Here is a 17203-nt window from a genome sequence, read left to right as displayed (position 1 = left end):
CTCACTCCAGATCCAGATCCAACACCCAACCCACAGCCATGACATCTCTCGCGCCCCTACCCTCCACAGAGATCCCAGAATCTCCAGCGAGAAAAGAAGCACACGCCTATCTACAAAATCTCCTCTGCAAAACCTTACTCGTTCACACAACCGATCATCGTATGTTTCGGGGGAATTCAAGTGTACCGATTCTGTTCGTTTGCCTTTCTTAAGATCTCTCTACCCCGACGACTCTTCCCTTACACCTAACAATAACATGCACATTCCTCTCACTCTCGCACATCTGTTCACTCAAGAAACCCAAGAAGAAACCCAAGAAGAGAAAGCTAACCCATTTCACACACCCCCCAGGACCTCAATGTAATCCTCTCCGAAACCTACGAATATCGCATTCCCCCCTCTCCCCCCACACCCGTACCTACATCCTCCACCTCTTCTCCTCAGCCCCAAAATACCTCCTCCGCCCCACAATCCCAATCCCAATCCCAACCGCTCCTAAACATCACCCCCCGCTGGCTGGGTCTCGTCGTCGTCCCCGGCGCCCACATCCTACGTATCGAGCTCGAAGAATTCGAAAGCCAAGTGCGCGCTCGCAAATCCTAAAAACCCAAAACCTTACCTCTCCCGATCTGCTAGACCAGCACAAGATGCGCTGGTCAAAGACACCCACCTCCCGCAATATTCCCGTCAAGATAGACATGATTTCTGGTTAAGAAAGAAGTACCATTGCATATCCCACATGTGATAGCGTATTGCTAGGACTTGGTGAGGGTGGATGCAGACGTATCAGTATCAAACGCCTACTACGAATATACGACACCAAGCATAGCCAGAATCCAACTACTTGATCGGCATGAGATTTAATCTCCATAAAGTGAGAAGAGAAGATGTGGCGTATATACGACTGAGATGAATGCTGGCTCAACATCGTTTATGTTTAGGGATAATCTACCATAGGGTCATCTTCTTCGAAAATTGGAATAATTGTATGAGGAGAGGGATGGCAGGGACGGCGAATCATTGTCAGCAATGGCTTTAGAGTCAGTTGGTAGAATTATTGACGACCTGAAGATCACAAGATGGACATTGTGGATGAATCAAGATACCCAGAGAAGACAAATCTGAACAAGACAGCTAGTAGTTTCTCAAAAACAAGAAGATCAAGTCAAATGATAAAAGCATTCATTAAAAACTACAAATACAAAAGTCTTCAAGCCCATAATCGTGTTCCCACCCCATCCCCTCAAACCCTTTTTAGCTCCCCAGTTCACCAAGCCCTCCTTTGCCCGATTCCAACACCCGTATTCTCAGATCGTATATGATCAATTACCACCCCGTTCCGATTCCAACATTATCACCATTAGAGAAAAAGAAAAAGACATCGATCCGTTCCGAGCAGAGCAGTGATAGCAGCTTTCGAAGCAAAGTTAAAGAAATCTTGGGAATACCCGCCACTAATTCAGTCCGTTCCTTTAACACCGTCACAAGCTGATTATACCTAGACAATCTTCTCATCCAGCATCATTCTTCTCTGAATTCAAAAGTTGTTCAACCATTATGCGAGCTCTTCTTGACGACCTCTTAGTTCACCATTGGTGATGCTACCTTGATGAGAATGAGCAATCTCCTCTTCCTCTTCCTCATCTTCATATTCATCCCCACCCTTGTGAGCTTCGGCTGGTATCCAAAGACCACTCTCGTTATCATTCAAAGGTTGATCTTGGCCTGTAAGGTCATGACCTTGAGCGTTACGTTGAATATTGTTTCGTCTACGTTGAGACAAAGTACGAGCGCGAGTAGAGAGGTTGGAAGAGACGGCCGCATTGGAGTTAACCCAGTTGGTTAAAGAATCCTCACAATCTTGGATGATGGCCTTGCTAGCTTCATATCCATCATATGCTTGTCGGGTCTCACCTGGTGTGACAGGGGTGTCATCAACAAGTTCCAAAAGATGCTTTCCGTAACCAGCAATGATAGCGACCTTTTCGCAATGTTCACGAAGAGCATCAAATTGATAGGTGTAAGCAGCCTTGAGCTTCTCACGGGTAATGTTGGAAAGTTGAGCTTCAGCGACCAAAGATTCGGCCTCAGCACGAACCAATTCTTGCTCAAGAACGACAATTCTTGGAGATTCTGGCTCCTTGTATTTGAGTTGAGCAATTTGATCAGTAATCTTTTGCTTGCGATCTCTGCTTGGTTGAACGGAAGCTTCGATGTTTCTGATGCTCTTGATGGTAACACGATATTGGTCATAACGATCAACATATTGGTCTTCAAGTTCACCGATTTCGTAGAGCAATACACCGAGCTTGTCGGTAACATCTGATACATCTTCGTCGCAAGCCTCACCCCAAATGGAGAGTTGTTGCTATACTATGTCAAATTGATGCACTTGAATGTGACGGCCAGAATTACTTACTGCTACCTCCATTCTCTCTCTTCCGACGAGTTCCATACTGCGCATGACATTCTTCTCCATCTTCACGAGTTGACCAAGCTTTTTGGAAAGCTCTGGTCCTCTAGTGTTGAGGGCAGAGTGTGTCTTGAGTCGCATAGCATGGCCTGAATTGGTAATTGTCAGCAAATCATCCCTTGCATAACACAGCGAATGTTATTCTTCATAGCTATCGCAATGAGAATTCAAATAAAGGTTCGCGACGGCGACGGATATGATGATACCCGATACAGACACGCCCTATTTTGGTATATCCAGAACAGTATGTCCACTATCATGTAATCATATCTGAAAGGGGCTGTCTAGAACAACTCGATGTTCTGCCTTTCCCTCGTCCATCCCTTTTCCTATGTACAGAAACTTCCATATACCCCACATCCATCATGTATAACACATCGCAAACGTCATAGAAGAAATGTACTGACCGAGACCGCTTCTGCCGAAGAACTTTCCAGATTTTGTACTCGAAGGTGGTGGAGGGGGGTTTTGAAGTTGCGAGGCCTGTGAAGAAGAAAGAAGAGAGACTCGTCAGTAGGAGTTCAAATTAATCTTGCGAAACGATATGCCATGGTCACACGAGTTTGTATGCATAACTTACAGTTGGAGCCCGCGATTGTCTCATGGAATATGTGCGATGCATTGTGACGGCTGTTGGATTGTTTGATTCGAAGGGTATCTTTGTTGTGTTGCGAGCACAGGACTTTTGTCAATTTGAAGCTTTGGATTAGGTGTATGGTCGACACAAAAGATTGATTTGTTGGATGAGAGATGGATCGATGGATAGATTAACAAATTAATAAATTGATTGAAACGAGAAGGAAGCTCCGGGAGTGATAGATGGTTGATATTGCTTTCTTGCGGATCTGGAGAGTTAAGTGGGACGGATAGACTTTTAGTTCATGACGATCACACGAATCCTGGGTCATAGTTGAGAACTTGAGAATGGTTGTAACAAGGAAATGACGTCGGTTGCTTACTCAATGGGGAAAAAGGGTGATTTTCATCAGTTGACCAATCAAATCATGTAATTTGGACTAGGCGGAAACATCAACAGGATTTTGATGTGCCAGTATGAGCGACCTCCAATATGATATGGATGATGCATATGATGCATGTGATGCATGTGATGCATGTAATCTATATGATCTATATGATCTATTCATCTAGTCATCTATCTATACCATCTATATCATCTACATCATCTACCTCATCCACATCACTCACATCATATCACATACCGCTATCAGCCAATGCACTTCTGTATGGATTCTTTACATACAAGTACCTAGTAGATAGCGTGATCTTCATCATGGTTATATATTAGATCTTCAATGTACATGTATACTGCGCGTTCTTGATTGATATTAACTTATAAAATGCTCCACCACCATCCATTGTTTCAATTGAGCATTCGTCCGCATGTGCATGGAACATGTCAAAACGTTGATCAGCATCACTTCAAATAAGGTTCATCAACCTCGAAATCAAAGCTCGACCATACCTCAAATCGAATTCAAAGCATCAATTGTCAACGTCAACGTCAACTTCAACATCAACACCAACGTCATTCATTTCTTCAACCTACTTTTTACAAATAAATCAACACGGGAACTTTTCGGAAACGCCATCTATACCCGTTTCGTACGCATCCAGTCCCGATCCCGTAGTTCCTCAAGAGATTCTAGTCTAGCGCCGGCAGCTATCGATTTTGACTATTACCTCAGTTCCCCCCTTTTTTATCATTCAATTTTCAAACCAAGGAACGGGGCTGTGTTTGGCAAACGGATTTGAGTTTATCGATGCCTTGGCAGATCGGTGGGTGCTTGGTCTGCTCAAACCCAACACGCACGATCGTTGCGGAGGGTCACGTGTCGCATGTATTTCTATGGTTTCGCTACCTTGTAATTTTCGAGACTACTCCTCTGACTCGCTTGACGGAACATAAGCAAATCGTTCGAGAAACGTCAAGAACAATCAGATCTCCTCAAGCCAAAAAGCAAAGTGACATTTCTTTGTCACTCGCTGGGTCTCGAATACAAAGGAGCTGACACTTGCTACAACAATCACAACAAAGAAAATACCAATCTTGACTTGCTGCTTGTCACCATGCAGACATACAGAACAACTCCCGCAAATTCCATATATAAACACCAACTTGTTCCCCAAATCAATTCACACCCCGAGTCTATCGCAACCGCAAACCTACTTTCTTGAAACCAATAAAGACACAAATGGAAAGTAGTAACCAACCAACCAACCAACCCCCAAAATCCCATCCAAGATGAAATCCATAACTCTAACCAGTCTCTCAACCCTCATCACACTCACCACCGCAATCCAACTACCCAACCCAGAACCCCATGATTCTAACCACACCCATCCATCTCACAGTAATCATACTAGAGTATCGACTTATAAACCCATACCAACCACCATGCTCACATTACCCGGTGGTGTATTTGTGCAGACGACGATGCCGACCACCACTCAGACTGCAGATTGAGAATTCCCGGACATGATGCCAGTTGTGTGTGGATGAATGAGGACTAGATGTGGATGAATGGTGAGTTGAGTGTGGAGGAATGAGGACTAGATGTGGATGAATGGTGAGTTGAGTGTCGAGGGAAGAGAGAAGAGAGAAGAGAGAAGAGATTGAATCTTCTTGGTCTTATTAGGATTTGATGGGGTTTCCTTATTATCTTGAATTAATATTAATGTTATTTTTTTCGACCTTGAATTTTGCATTTTGAACTTTTGACCTTGCTAAGATTATGATTGTGTCTTTGTGCTTTTGAATTATAATACCTATCGACCTGTTATATAACCTTGCCTTTCACATAACCTACATTTCACATACCTAGATGATACAGTATCGTCCCATCCCTTTTGAATGATGTGACCCTTGGGTACAAATATCATCTGCGAGTCTGAGACGACACGTGATCCTTCTGCACATGACCTTATCATACATATCAAATATCTCTATGAAAATCTCCGAATCATAGTAAGGATTCTATGCCAGTATTTGCATTGGACAATCCTCAACTGATGCCATGAACTAAATGAATGCCTTTCTAGATCCTTCTTAACAATTTTCTCTCTTTGTTGAATCATTACCATATGTCTTCGTATATCTCATCTCCACACCTACACATTATAGAAAAGCTCTTTCGGCTTCCCCTTCCCTTTCCTTTCCTTCCCTTCCCTTTCCTTCTCGCCCCCAAACTCTCTGGACATGACAGGATTTTGAGACCGTGCGACAGCAAGCATGGCATGGATAACCGATACGAGCAAAAGATAACGGAATCAATTAATCGTGATCTACAACGCAGAGACTCCAAGATAAGAAGATTGGATTGAATCGAATGGAATTCTCAGTCCCTTCTTGCACAATCAAAAGAAAATCACAAGATTTCTGCAGATATCAACACAAAAGCCGCATTATTTCAGATACGGTCATCCCATCCTATCATTCAGCTACTCTACCTCGTTTGCCTCCCCATCGTCGTTGTTGACCAAAAGCTTGAATCCGGAAATCTGCAGATAAAAAGGCCATTGACCATTGACCGTGGATCATGACCATAACCATGATCGTAACCATCTCAAAAGCGGGGGAATGCTACAACGGAATCACGGAAATTGTCTTACTCATTGAGGAAGTGATAAGTCAATTGAAATGCATCAAAAGTCGTTGAAGGGTTAGCTACATTGGATCTAATCCTGAATGGGAAGGTGCTTACTCCAATTGAATACCGATGATTAAGCTTTTGGTGGTTCTTGGCAGATGCACCTGCCGCATATGTTATAAAGCTTCAAAGCTACCCTGGTGTACCTTATTACATGGCTCGGATGATACTCTTTGGTATCGCATCGGCTTACCATGGCGGGGCATGTCATTATCATCGTGAACGATCATTCGCTCAGATGTGATCTTCACCTGCAAGTACCAAAATTGTGCGGGCGACATACATGAGCGTTGCCAGGTACAAGCGGAGATTCGATGTTGTGTGATCCGAGGTGTTGATGGCAAGAGGAGATTGACAGAGGTTGGGGAAAGTGTTCATAAAGAGCTACGTTTCCTGACCGTCGTGTCGGTTTCCTCTACCTCTTCACCTCCTTCTCTAGCCACCGCTTCTTCTCTCCTTCATTTCCTCACCATTTCTACTTTCTCCCTCTTCGTTTTTGAAGATTCAATCGATTGCCTGTCAATTGATATCATCAATCCTCTTCAATCATGATGTATCCCAAAACCGCCATCTGTGCGGGTTTGCTTTCTCAAGCTCTCCCAGCATATGGTGCCGTCATGGAGAAATTGGCAGCAGCACCTAGCGGATGGACTGCTGCTTCGGAAACAGATTCAAGTGCGGCCATCACCCTCACAGTTGGCCTCGCTATGCAAAACCTCGATCAATTGGAAGCCAAGCTTCTTGCCGTTTCCACACCAGGAAATGCAAAGTATGGAAATCATCTCGATATTGATGAGGCCAATGCTTTGTTTGCCCCTTCTGCGGATGCAAGCACCGCGGTTACTTCATGGTTGACGAGTGCTGGTGCTCAAAATATTGTGAGCGATGGATCGACCATTTCCTTTGCCACCACAATTGAGAAGGCCAATTCGATGCTTAATGCAACATTCCAAAGCTATACAAGTAATGGCGTAACGAAAGTTCGAACTACTCAATACTCCGTCCCGGATGACGTTGCTGAACATATCGAGCTCATCTCTCCAACAACTTACTTCGGAAAGACAGTCGCAAATGTGCCAACTAAGATTGTAAAGAGAGCTACTTCACCTTCGAAAGTGACAGTTGATGCTGCTTGCTCAACATCCATTACTCCTAAGTGCATCAAAGAATTATACAACATTGGAAATTATACCCCCTCAGTTTCATCCGGTAGCAGAATCGGATTCGGTAGTTTCCTCAACCAATCAGCTCTCTATGCCGATCTCTTTCAATATGAGAGTTACTTTGATATCCCAGAACAGAACTTCACAGTTACTCTAATCAATGGAGCTACCAACGATCAAAATGAAGCTACTGCTCAAATTGGCGAAGCAAACCTTGATGTCCAAAACATTATTGGTGTTGCTCATCCTTTACCTGTTCAGGAATTCATCACTGGTGGCTCCCCACCATTCATCCCTAACATTGATCTACCAACTGCGGCCGATAACTCCAACGAGCCATATTTGCCATATTATGAGTATTTGTTGTCTCAACCAAACTCCGCTTTACCACAAGTCATCTCCAACTCTTATGGTGATGATGAAGATGTACGTTTTCTCCGATCCTCTCCGTCCTTGATGAGTTGTTCCATTACTAACCCATTACTTAGACAGTTCCATATGCATACGCCGTACGAGTTTGCAACTTGATCGGTATCATGGGTCTTCGCGGTATCTCCGTTCTTGAATCTTCAGGAGACACCGGCGTAGGAGCTGGTTGCGTTGCAAACGATGGTCTCAACACCCCATACTTCCAACCCCAATTTCCTGGTACTTGCCCATACATTACATCTGTAGGGGTACTCAAGCTGTCGCTCCCGAAGTCGCTTGGGATGACGGTTCAGGAGGTTTCTCAAACTACTTCTCAACCGCTTGGTATCAAGTAGCTGCTGTGGATGAATACTTGAGCAAACATATTAGTCCAAGCACCAAGGAATACTATGAGAGCTACACTAATTTCTCAGGAAGAGGTTTCCCTGATATTTCGGCGCATAGTTTGACTCCTGAGTATGTTTTCATTCCCCACTAAATCTTGCTAAACACTTACTAACCCAAAACCAGTTACCAAGTCGTCTATGACGGTGAACTTTCCCCTTCAGGTGGTACTTCAGCCGCTGCTCCTGTCCTTGCCGGTATTCTCGGTCTTCTTAACGACGCACGATTCAAAGCAGGAAAACCAGCTTTAGGATTTGTTAACCCGCTCCTTTATCTTCTTGGCACAGGAGCTCTTAATGATATCACCGGAGGAGCTAGTGTAGGATGTAATGGTGTCAATGGACAGACTGGCGCAACAGTACCTGGAGGAGCAGTTATCCCATATGCAAGTTGGAATGCGACAACAGGGTGGGATCCAGTCACGGGATTGGGAACACCAAATTTTGAAAAATTGAAGGCACTCGTTTTGAAATATTAGTTTTGGGCTCGAGACGTCCAATTGGAGGATAATGAATTTAGGAGATAGAGATGGAAAGGTTTCAAAACTTATGGAGGGATTTGTATATAAATTACGCAGAGACGAATAATTGCAATAGTAAAGTAAATTGATAATTCTTAAAATCATGATCTCTTTTCATTGCATTTCATCACATAGCTTTCTTCATTCTCAGGCGCCCCAAGTATGTATGATCGTGTACACAAAGCATCTTCGTACCTCATGAGTAGATAGCAAAGTATGTAGCTAACCGAACCGGACCGGACCGGATCGGGGAAAGATACCCCTACTTTGGAAGGATTCCCGAGCCGTTACACTTCACCTCGATCAGTCAGCTTCTCACCGCCTGGAGAAGAGAGGAAGCGAGGCGAATTCGTGGATGAATATCTGGGTTACCCCGCATTAGTCTGACTGTTATCAGGATCTCTTATCTAGATACTTGTGCGAATAAGTGGGAACTGGGAACTACTAGATATACCTACTAGGTCACGTTGGTATTGTCGATACACCTGGCTTCCTGGGTGGTTGATGTGTGCTTTGGGCTTAGATCACGAGATGGATGGTTTTTGGATGAGATACTTATGGGATGGGATGGGATGAGGGATTGCTGGATGGATGTGTGGATGTGTGTGTTTGGATGGATGGATGTATATTAGGTAGGGGTAGGTACGTGGTATCACTTCACAGATAACCTGACTTTAGATAACATTATCAGAGGCTTACGAATGGTATGCTTGCGAGCGATATGTAGGTAGGTATGCAGGTAGGAGGTATGCAGGTCCATGCATTCCATGCATTCCATTTCACTCCATGCGATTCCGAATATCCTCCTGAATCTCTTTCACCAGTGGGTATGCAGACCAACAGGACACCTCCCAACTTTCGATATTTTTCGCACATCCATTCTTCCGTTGTTTGATATCAGAATTTTCGTGTTGATTAACTTGTTCCATCTCTCATTATTAACAATTGCAACAATTCCTAAAATAAATAATTTAATACAGTTATCAAGAGATTTTCACAAGTCTTTTTTTTGTAGTCTCCCATTGGTACATTTACCCACTCGTATTCTATTCCAGACTAGCTTAACAAAATACATGGATCGATTGGCCACGCAAAATTGATCTGAAAGTGACGAAAGAGGAAGCTCGATGGTTTGCACTGTGTATCTGACGAGTTCATTATATCGTGCATCTCGCATCTTACATTATGATATCATGATATGAGATTGGGCAGGATCACCCGGAAGAAAATTTCTATACAGATAGCTGGGTTTGTAGACCCGCATCGCACCGCAGCAAGACGATTACTCTGTCACCATACGGTATCCAATTGTGAGAATTGATTCCGAGGTGAGAAACTGAGGGGTTCCTGGGGTTTGGTAGCTAGGTAGCTGGGTACTGGTGATTATGATATTGTGACAGGGCAGAAAGGAGAGATTTAACAGGGTTGACAATCTGATCTTTGCGATTGTGACACGGTTTGAAAGTTCGGGTTGACGCACCTCGTATGCTATAGGAGTAAGGAAAGGAGGTTTCCCACTAGAGCTCAGAGGAAGGAGAGTGCTGATATCGATGACGATAGATTGCATATTCGATATGTATGTACTGGGGTTATATGCAATGCAATGCACAAACTACGAGATAGTATCTACCTACCTATGCATCCAGGTAGATTCGGAATCGGGGTTTCTGTTGGGCGAATCGTCTTGTTATGTCATGTGAGGGAAAGAGCTGTGTTACTTATTCTCTTCTCTCTCTTTCTTTCTTCATTGTTTCTCCTTGATACTATTGCGATTACTCTTGCTTTTGCAGGTTTGATGGCCATTGAGTGATTCTCTTCTATCCCAGAGTCTCAAACTCTAATTACCTAGGTAGTAATCAAGGAAAGAAATCCATCTCCCGAAGTGCAGCTCGAGAACTTCCCCAAATCGATAAACACGCTGCGAAAGGTTTTTGTCCGCGAAACCATCAAGATGTCGTTGAATATTAGACAAATACTGGTTTTCCTGTGTGTCTTTGCAACGACAATTCTAGCAGGTCGGTTTTCGGATTTCTCGCATGCCAAGGGGTATCATCCGGATCTGAAAGAGAGGGTCGAGGGGAATAGAAAGAGGAACCATCCGGGATATGGACATGGGCATGGGAATGGGACGGAGGGGTTTAGGTTTCTAAATAAACATACAGAGGGTGAGTTGTAGTTGGGGTTTTGAGAGATTTGGAGAGGAATGGAGGATTTGGGAATGAGGGAAGAGGAGGAGGGGATGTTGCCTTGTGCTGTGTTGTGAGAGTCAGAGCTAACGACCGGTGTTGTGTAGAATATAGAGTAAAATCTCTCCCGGATATTCCCTTTGATATCGGAGAAATGTACGCGGGATTAATGCCAATTGATATGAAAAATAAATCAAGAGGGCTTTATTTTGTTTTTGAACCGACGGTTGGAGAACCGGTTGATGAAGTTACTATTTGGTTGAATGGAGGTCCTGGTGAGTTGTGCTTGTAGTTACTTTGGCATCTGGGATGGAAGATTGTAAGAAGAAGCTGATGATGAGATAGGCTGCAGTTCTTTGGAAGCCTTCTTTCAAGAAAATGGACGGTTTATCTGGAGTTGGGGAATGTATACTCCGCAGATTAATCCATATTCTTGGGTTAATCTGACGAATGTTCTTTGGTGTGTAGAATTACTGCCCGTGCGGCATCCATTTGAGAGAATCTCGCGTGACTAATGGTGAAAAGGGTCGAACAACCAGTTGGAACGGGATTCTCGATTGGTGAAGTGACTGCTACAACTGAAGAAGATATCGCAGAGGATTTTGTCAACTTTTTCCTGAATTTCCAAAAGACGTTCGGGATTAAGAATTTCAAAATTTATGTCACGGGAGAGAGTTATGCAGGAAGATATGTCCCGTATATATCGTTGGCTATGTTGGAGAGAAACGATACGGATTATTTTGATGTGTCTGGTGAGTATTCTCTAGTCATCGAATTTCAAGTAATTCTATCACTAACATCAAATAGGAGCTTTGGCTTATGACCCTGTCATTGGCTCCTATGTATATGCCCAACAAGAAGCACCAGCCGTTCCATTCCTCCTCCAGAATAACAACATCTTCGGCCTCAATGCAAGTTTCGTGGCTCAATTAGAAGCTCTTCACGAATCATGCGGCTATTCGGATTTTATCTCGCAATATTTAACTTTTCCACCATCTGGCGTTCAGCCCCCTAAATACTTCGACTACAACAATGAGACTGATCTAGCATGTGATCTCTGGGGTTCAATCTACAATGCAGCATATGGGCCAAACCCCTGTTTCAACGTTTATGAAATCGTTACTCAATGTCCTCTCCCATCCGATCCACTAGGTTATCCAACGGACTTGCAGTATCTGTATCCAGGATTCGATCAAATCTATTTCAACCGTACAGATGTGAAAAAGGCCATGCACGCACCCATGGAAATCGACTGGAGCGAATGTTCCGGCCCCGTATTCATCGGAGGTGACGACGGCGAAGGAGGACCCGAACAAGAAGGTGATCTCAGTGCAGACCCCATTCAATCCGTTCTTCCCCGCGTCATCGAAGCCACCAATCGTGTCCTCATCGCCAATGGCAATCTCGATTACGAAATCCTCACCAATGGCACACTTCTCGCCATTCAAAATATGACGTGGGGAGGAAAATTGGGGTTCCAAGAGAAACCCGAAAAACCGATTGTGATTACGTTGCCGGATTTGCAGTATGGGGATTTGTTTATCGAGGAGGGGTTTGGACCGGTGGATGAACCGCAGGGAACGATGGGAGTGCAGCATTTTGAACGCGGGTTGATGTGGGCGGAGACGTTTCTGAGTGGACATATGCAGCCGCAGTTTCAGCCGAGGAGTAGTTATAGACATTTGCAGTGGGTCTTGGGGAGGATTGATGAATTGTAAATAGATATGTTCAATCGGTGGGTGAGAATTGGAGTATGTAGATGTGAAGACTTGGAATTGATAAAGTTGTGTCATGTCGATGGGAAATGGGTGTTGAATGTGAAATCTTTCAATGGTGTTTTGTTCATTTATTAAAGGATGAGATACTGATAGTTGGATATAATAAACGCTGATGATGTTTATACATATATCTATATATATATATATATATATATATCGGAGAGTAATCAATTCGCTTTCTTGTAAAGTGCTGGCTTGACCCCACTGATCGTGGTAATTCAAACTTCAAACACCAAACTTCAAACACCAAACTTCAAACTCCAAACTTCAAAGGCTTATCTGATAGATAATTGATGATGATGATGACGGTGATGGTATGTAAACTTTTCCTTCCTTCAGATTAAGTCTTACATTGTTATTCTGAGTTGGGAAGATTCACCCTAGCAATCAGTTTCTGATGTTTCGATTACAGGTTGTAGCGATAAACTACGGAGATGAATCTATACATCCGTCGCACCCAACCGATCCAACCACCAAATACCAACATTCCTCCTACGGTATCTGTACCCTCCCACCTCATACGTCCTCGCATCCCTACTCTCACCACAACCTCTCTATCTCCCTCTCCCTCTCTCTCTCCCTCTCCCTCTCCCTCTCCCTCTCCTTCTCCCTCCTCACATCCATCCCCACAGATCTCGTTTCCAACTCTCCCATTCCCCATCTCCCTCATCCGCATATCTTGCGCCGAATCCCCTCTCGCAATTCCCGCATCCGTACTACAGTACGAAATTATTTCATCCTGCTTGATCGCCGCGCTAACGCGGATAATTCTCCCACTGTACAGTCTGTACTCGTCGCCATCGTCGTCGTTTACCCGCAAAGTACAGGGACAGAGACATCATGAAACTCAACGCGAGAAGGGTGCGGGATAGCAAAACTCCCTCTTCCCTCTCAAAACACTAATTTTGCTGAACATCTGAAGACCAGCCGTCTTGCTACTAGTAACTACTAGGTAGCAGCACCTCCTTTCTTGTGCCTCTCTCTCTCTCTCTCTCAGAAGTTCCCAAGTCTTGCAATGTAAACCAAAACCATCACGCTGCTGTGCAACGAATCTTATTTGACATCGCATAGCTGTGAACACGCCTCCCGACTTGAGCGGCTCTCGCATACAATGATGATTGTAGAACTACTCACGAGCTGGAAAAAATCACTCACTGTCAAACTCGTAGTCCTCGATCTGAATCACTCATGATCAATGTATCCTGATTCCGCCTCGTGTACTCGAGCTCTACGGAGCATATCAAGTTAAACCCAACAAATTTATCTGTGAGATTACAAGTTCGAGATGTGAAAAAGAGAGAAAACGCTGCTACAGTAAGGGTTTCGATAATAGGAATCCTAAATGTCTTATAGATTGGACATGTGCTTTGAGATGTGCCTTGTAGCTTTTGAGAAGAAAAAACTAACTGCATTCCAGATCGTTTATTTGTATGGATGATTGCTGAAATTATGGAGATGCAGGAATTCAAAAATATCAGAAATGAAAATTCGCAAGGACAAAATGTATATCGAAAACCATATGATATTGCATAAATCTGTATCGTGAACTCATACTTTAACATGATGATGAACATTTTCCTTGAAATAAAGTTTATACATACCACACATATTGTAACAGAATTTACATCCAAACTCCCATTTAGCCAATTCATCTTCCGTGCAATTCGTACAAACATTACAATCATTGATTCTTATCAAACCCTGCACCTCCAGCGGTAGTAAACTCCAATTCCTCTGTGTAATCCCCATACTGCGCAACCCAATAATCAACAAGATAATTTTGCCTCGGTTTCCATGGGCCCCTGTCCCCGGCCATAGGCATATATCCCTTTGCCTTCTCCACATACGTACTGCTCAAATTCAACATGGGTTGAGAGTCCATCTTCTCGCCATGAACTTTCGGTACAGCTGATACGATATTGTTATCTCGCATGTGCTTAAGCAATCGAACTAATACTCCCGCGGTAGTATCAGCTCCTAATGTCCATGAGGCGTTTGTATAACCGATGACTGTTACTGCGTTAGGCATGTCTTGGAGCATCATGCCTTTCCACATGTATTTGGTGGAATAGTCGTAGGGGACGCCGTCGATGTTCACTTTGGCGCCACCGGCAAGTTGCATTTTAAGTCCGGTGGCTGTGATGATTATATCTGCATCGAGACTTTTCCCTGATTCGAGGTCAATACCGGATGATGTTACGGTTTTGATGGTATCAGTTACGACATCGGCTTTTCCCGAGTGAAGACATTTGAAGAAATCACTGTCTGGGCAGACGCATAGACGTTGTTCCCAAGGATTATATTTGGGGCTGAAGTTGGGATCGATGGGAAAGTTTGATGGAATTTCTTTCTTGGTTCTTGCTCGAAGGATTTTGCAAGCGGTACTGGGAAACTGGCGACAGAAATGGAAGAATAGTAATGGGAATACGAGAAATCTCCAACGTATCAATTGGCTAGCCATCCAACTTGGAAGATATTTGCGCATGGAACTTCCGGTGGAATCTCTTGCGGGAACTCCTAGTATCCATGAAGGACTTCGTTGTAACATTGTTATTTTGGCTGCCTTGTCTGCCAGATTTGGTATCAGTGTAATTGCCGTGGCACCACTTCCAATCACGACTATTTTCTTGTCTGTGTAATCGAGATCTTGGGGCCAGAATTGAGGATGTATCCTCTTGCCCTTGAAGTTGTCTAATCCAGGTATTTCGACTCTCAATGGCTCGCTGTAGTCATAATAACCTGTGCTCCAAATGATCCATCGTCCTTTTATAGTGCTCTTTTGTCCACCAGCATCAACTGATAATGACCATTGTTGTTGTTCCGTCGACCAGTCTGCCGAAGTAACATTATGGTGGAATTGTATCTTCTTATCAATACCATATTCCTCGGCAGATTCTTTGAAATATTTGCAGATTGATTCACCGTCAGCGATTGACTGGGAGCTCATCCATGGCCGCCATGGGAATCCAAATGTATGTAAATCTGAATCGGATCTGATACCAGGATATCGAAATAGATCCCACGTTCCGCCAATTGCTCCGCGATTCTCGAGTATAGTATAGGTCAAGCCTGGGAGTTCTGTTTGGATACGACTGCAAAGTGTTAGCTATCTGACTTGAAAATTTGGTACCCAAGTACTTGGATCGCTAAATAGAGTAACATGGATAAGAATTCAATGTCAAAGGATTAGGTCTTACTATGCAGCATTAATCCCCGATAAACCAGCACCAACGATAACAATGTCGTAATCGCAATTCCCAGATCTTTGGATAGAACCCATTATGCTTATTTTTGTTGTTGTAAGGATCTACAGTAAGGAGGTATACGCAATAGATGTTGATGCTATATTGAAAGTAAAGCTCGGTAAGAGATACAGTGACGGTATCGGGCAAAGTAAGAAATTGAGATAGAGAAACTGGAAGATATAAGAATCGGAAGGCGAGAAATCATGCAGGAAATGGATCAAAGATATACTCCGAGGCTCAATATTTAGAATACATGAAACATTTGAAAGGAAAGAGAGAAATAATGTGGTATTTGCATTTACCGTTAAGACATGCTCTCAATCTCAACAAATGATACCGAGGCTCATTGTTAGAGCGTATGTCTCTCGCAAAACTAAACAGAAGCAAGCTTAGTTGGTGCTATTGGCGTCGGTGAGTATGGTGGTATGATCGGCATACGGACCGGCTCACAGATTTCCATAGTCCGTGGGTAGTTGTTATTGGCCTTCATGTTTGATCAAAGAGAGGTGTGAATGGGGATAGATGGTGATTTATGGGGACTACAGAAGACCAGGTGAAAATAAGAAGATGGGGAGAGGTAATTTTGGCATGAATGAAGATGAAGGGGCGAAATAGCTCCGCAACCGAGAGGTTTGCAACGAATGAAAACAAACAGAATGCGATCTGAGATTACATGATTAAGCCTTGATTCTGAGCCACACCGGTACATCAAAATGTCTCGTAGATTTCGATACCAAACACGTGATTCAGAAACTCGGAGTCGGAAGTTAAGGTGGTTCTTCTGCCGTGGACAACGTCACCAGGAGTCAGCCCTTCTTAATGAATAAGGTTTGAAGTGGGCAACTCTTGTCGTCCTTCTCGCTGTATCCTCGATTGTTATACGAGTGGTGAACAAACTACGGCAAGGCGGTTCGGAATTTTAGATTGTCCATGTTTACCACGTCGACCTACATATACGATATTCCGAGAACAGAAAAGGATTATGGAGAAGATGGATCAAGTTGATAGGGAAGTTCGGTCAAAAGTTTGACTGGCCAACATAGCATTTCTTAAATAGCGAAGGAATGCGGAAGGAATGTGGAGAGAATGGATTAATAAAGGAAGAAAAGTTTGGAGTTGCTCATCGTCAAAAGTTTGACCAACTTGCTGTCCAAGGATAGGGAAGGAATTGCTCATGGATAAGTAAATTGAGAGCGATATGGGAATCCAAGGCAACCTCGTTGGATCATCTTTTCTTTGAACAGGTTCCCTACTCGAAAACAGAGAAGGAACCACCCACTGCATTATGATAAAAATTACTTGGTGAACCTCATCTTGACATCTTAAACACTACATTGTCAACTCACAGAAAATACCG

General features: G+C 43.6%; 5 protein-coding genes across 5 annotated transcripts; 3 read left to right on the top strand and 2 right to left on the bottom strand.

Annotated features, from left to right (window-relative positions):
- The first annotated feature begins 16 nt into the window (after positions 1–16).
- Positions 17–603, top strand: Bfra_007499 (putative lsm domain protein). Its single transcript, XM_037337871.1, has 2 exons — positions 17–193; positions 352–603. Exons 1-2 carry the CDS (start codon positions 39–41, stop codon positions 362–364), a joined length of 168 nt encoding a protein of 55 aa, XP_037187251.1. The 5' UTR covers positions 17–38; the 3' UTR covers positions 365–603.
- A 952-nt stretch (positions 604–1555) lies between these two features.
- On the bottom strand, positions 1556–3284 carry Bfra_007498 (putative sphingolipid long chain base-responsive protein pil1 protein; the record flags this gene model as incomplete). Its single annotated transcript, XM_037337870.1, has 4 exons — positions 3054–3284; positions 2881–2956; positions 2420–2562; positions 1556–2368 (listed from the first exon to the last, which is right to left on the bottom strand). The coding sequence occupies exons 1-4, from the start codon at positions 3093–3095 to the stop codon at positions 1556–1558; spliced, it is 1074 nt and encodes a 357-aa protein (XP_037187250.1). The 5' UTR covers positions 3096–3284.
- A 3408-nt stretch (positions 3285–6692) lies between these two features.
- Bfra_007497 (putative tripeptidyl peptidase a protein) lies at positions 6693–8595 on the top strand (the record flags this gene model as incomplete). Its single annotated transcript, XM_037337869.1, has 4 exons — positions 6693–7730; positions 7793–7952; positions 7991–8189; positions 8244–8595. The coding sequence occupies 4 exons, from the start codon at positions 6693–6695 to the stop codon at positions 8593–8595; spliced, it is 1749 nt and encodes a 582-aa protein (XP_037187249.1).
- A 1993-nt stretch (positions 8596–10588) lies between these two features.
- Bfra_007496 (putative pheromone processing carboxypeptidase protein) lies at positions 10589–12541 on the top strand (the record flags this gene model as incomplete). The annotated part of the gene is made up of 5 exons (XM_037337868.1): positions 10589–10802; positions 10931–11098; positions 11169–11283; positions 11349–11575; positions 11631–12541. 5 exons carry the CDS (start codon positions 10589–10591, stop codon positions 12539–12541), a joined length of 1635 nt encoding a protein of 544 aa, XP_037187248.1.
- A 1741-nt stretch (positions 12542–14282) lies between these two features.
- Bfra_007495 (putative flavin-binding monooxygenase protein) lies at positions 14283–15881 on the bottom strand (the record flags this gene model as incomplete). Its single annotated transcript, XM_037337867.1, has 2 exons — positions 14283–15693; positions 15799–15881. 2 exons carry the CDS (start codon positions 15879–15881, stop codon positions 14283–14285), a joined length of 1494 nt encoding a protein of 497 aa, XP_037187247.1.
- Positions 15882–17203: the final 1322 nt, after the last annotated feature.

Source organism: Botrytis fragariae (genome assembly GCF_013461495.1).
Source record: "Botrytis fragariae strain BVB16 chromosome Unknown tig00000795, whole genome shotgun sequence".
Classification (NCBI taxonomy): Eukaryota; Fungi; Ascomycota; class Leotiomycetes; order Helotiales; family Sclerotiniaceae; genus Botrytis; species Botrytis fragariae.
Note: the sequence above shows the minus strand (reverse complement) of the source record. Positions and strands in the feature narration are given on the sequence as shown.

Excerpts from the sequence above, each read along its gene's own strand:
- Bfra_007499 (XM_037337871.1), top strand. The coding sequence starts at position 39 with ATGACATCTCTCGCGCCCCTACCCTCCACAGAGATCCCAGAATCTCCA.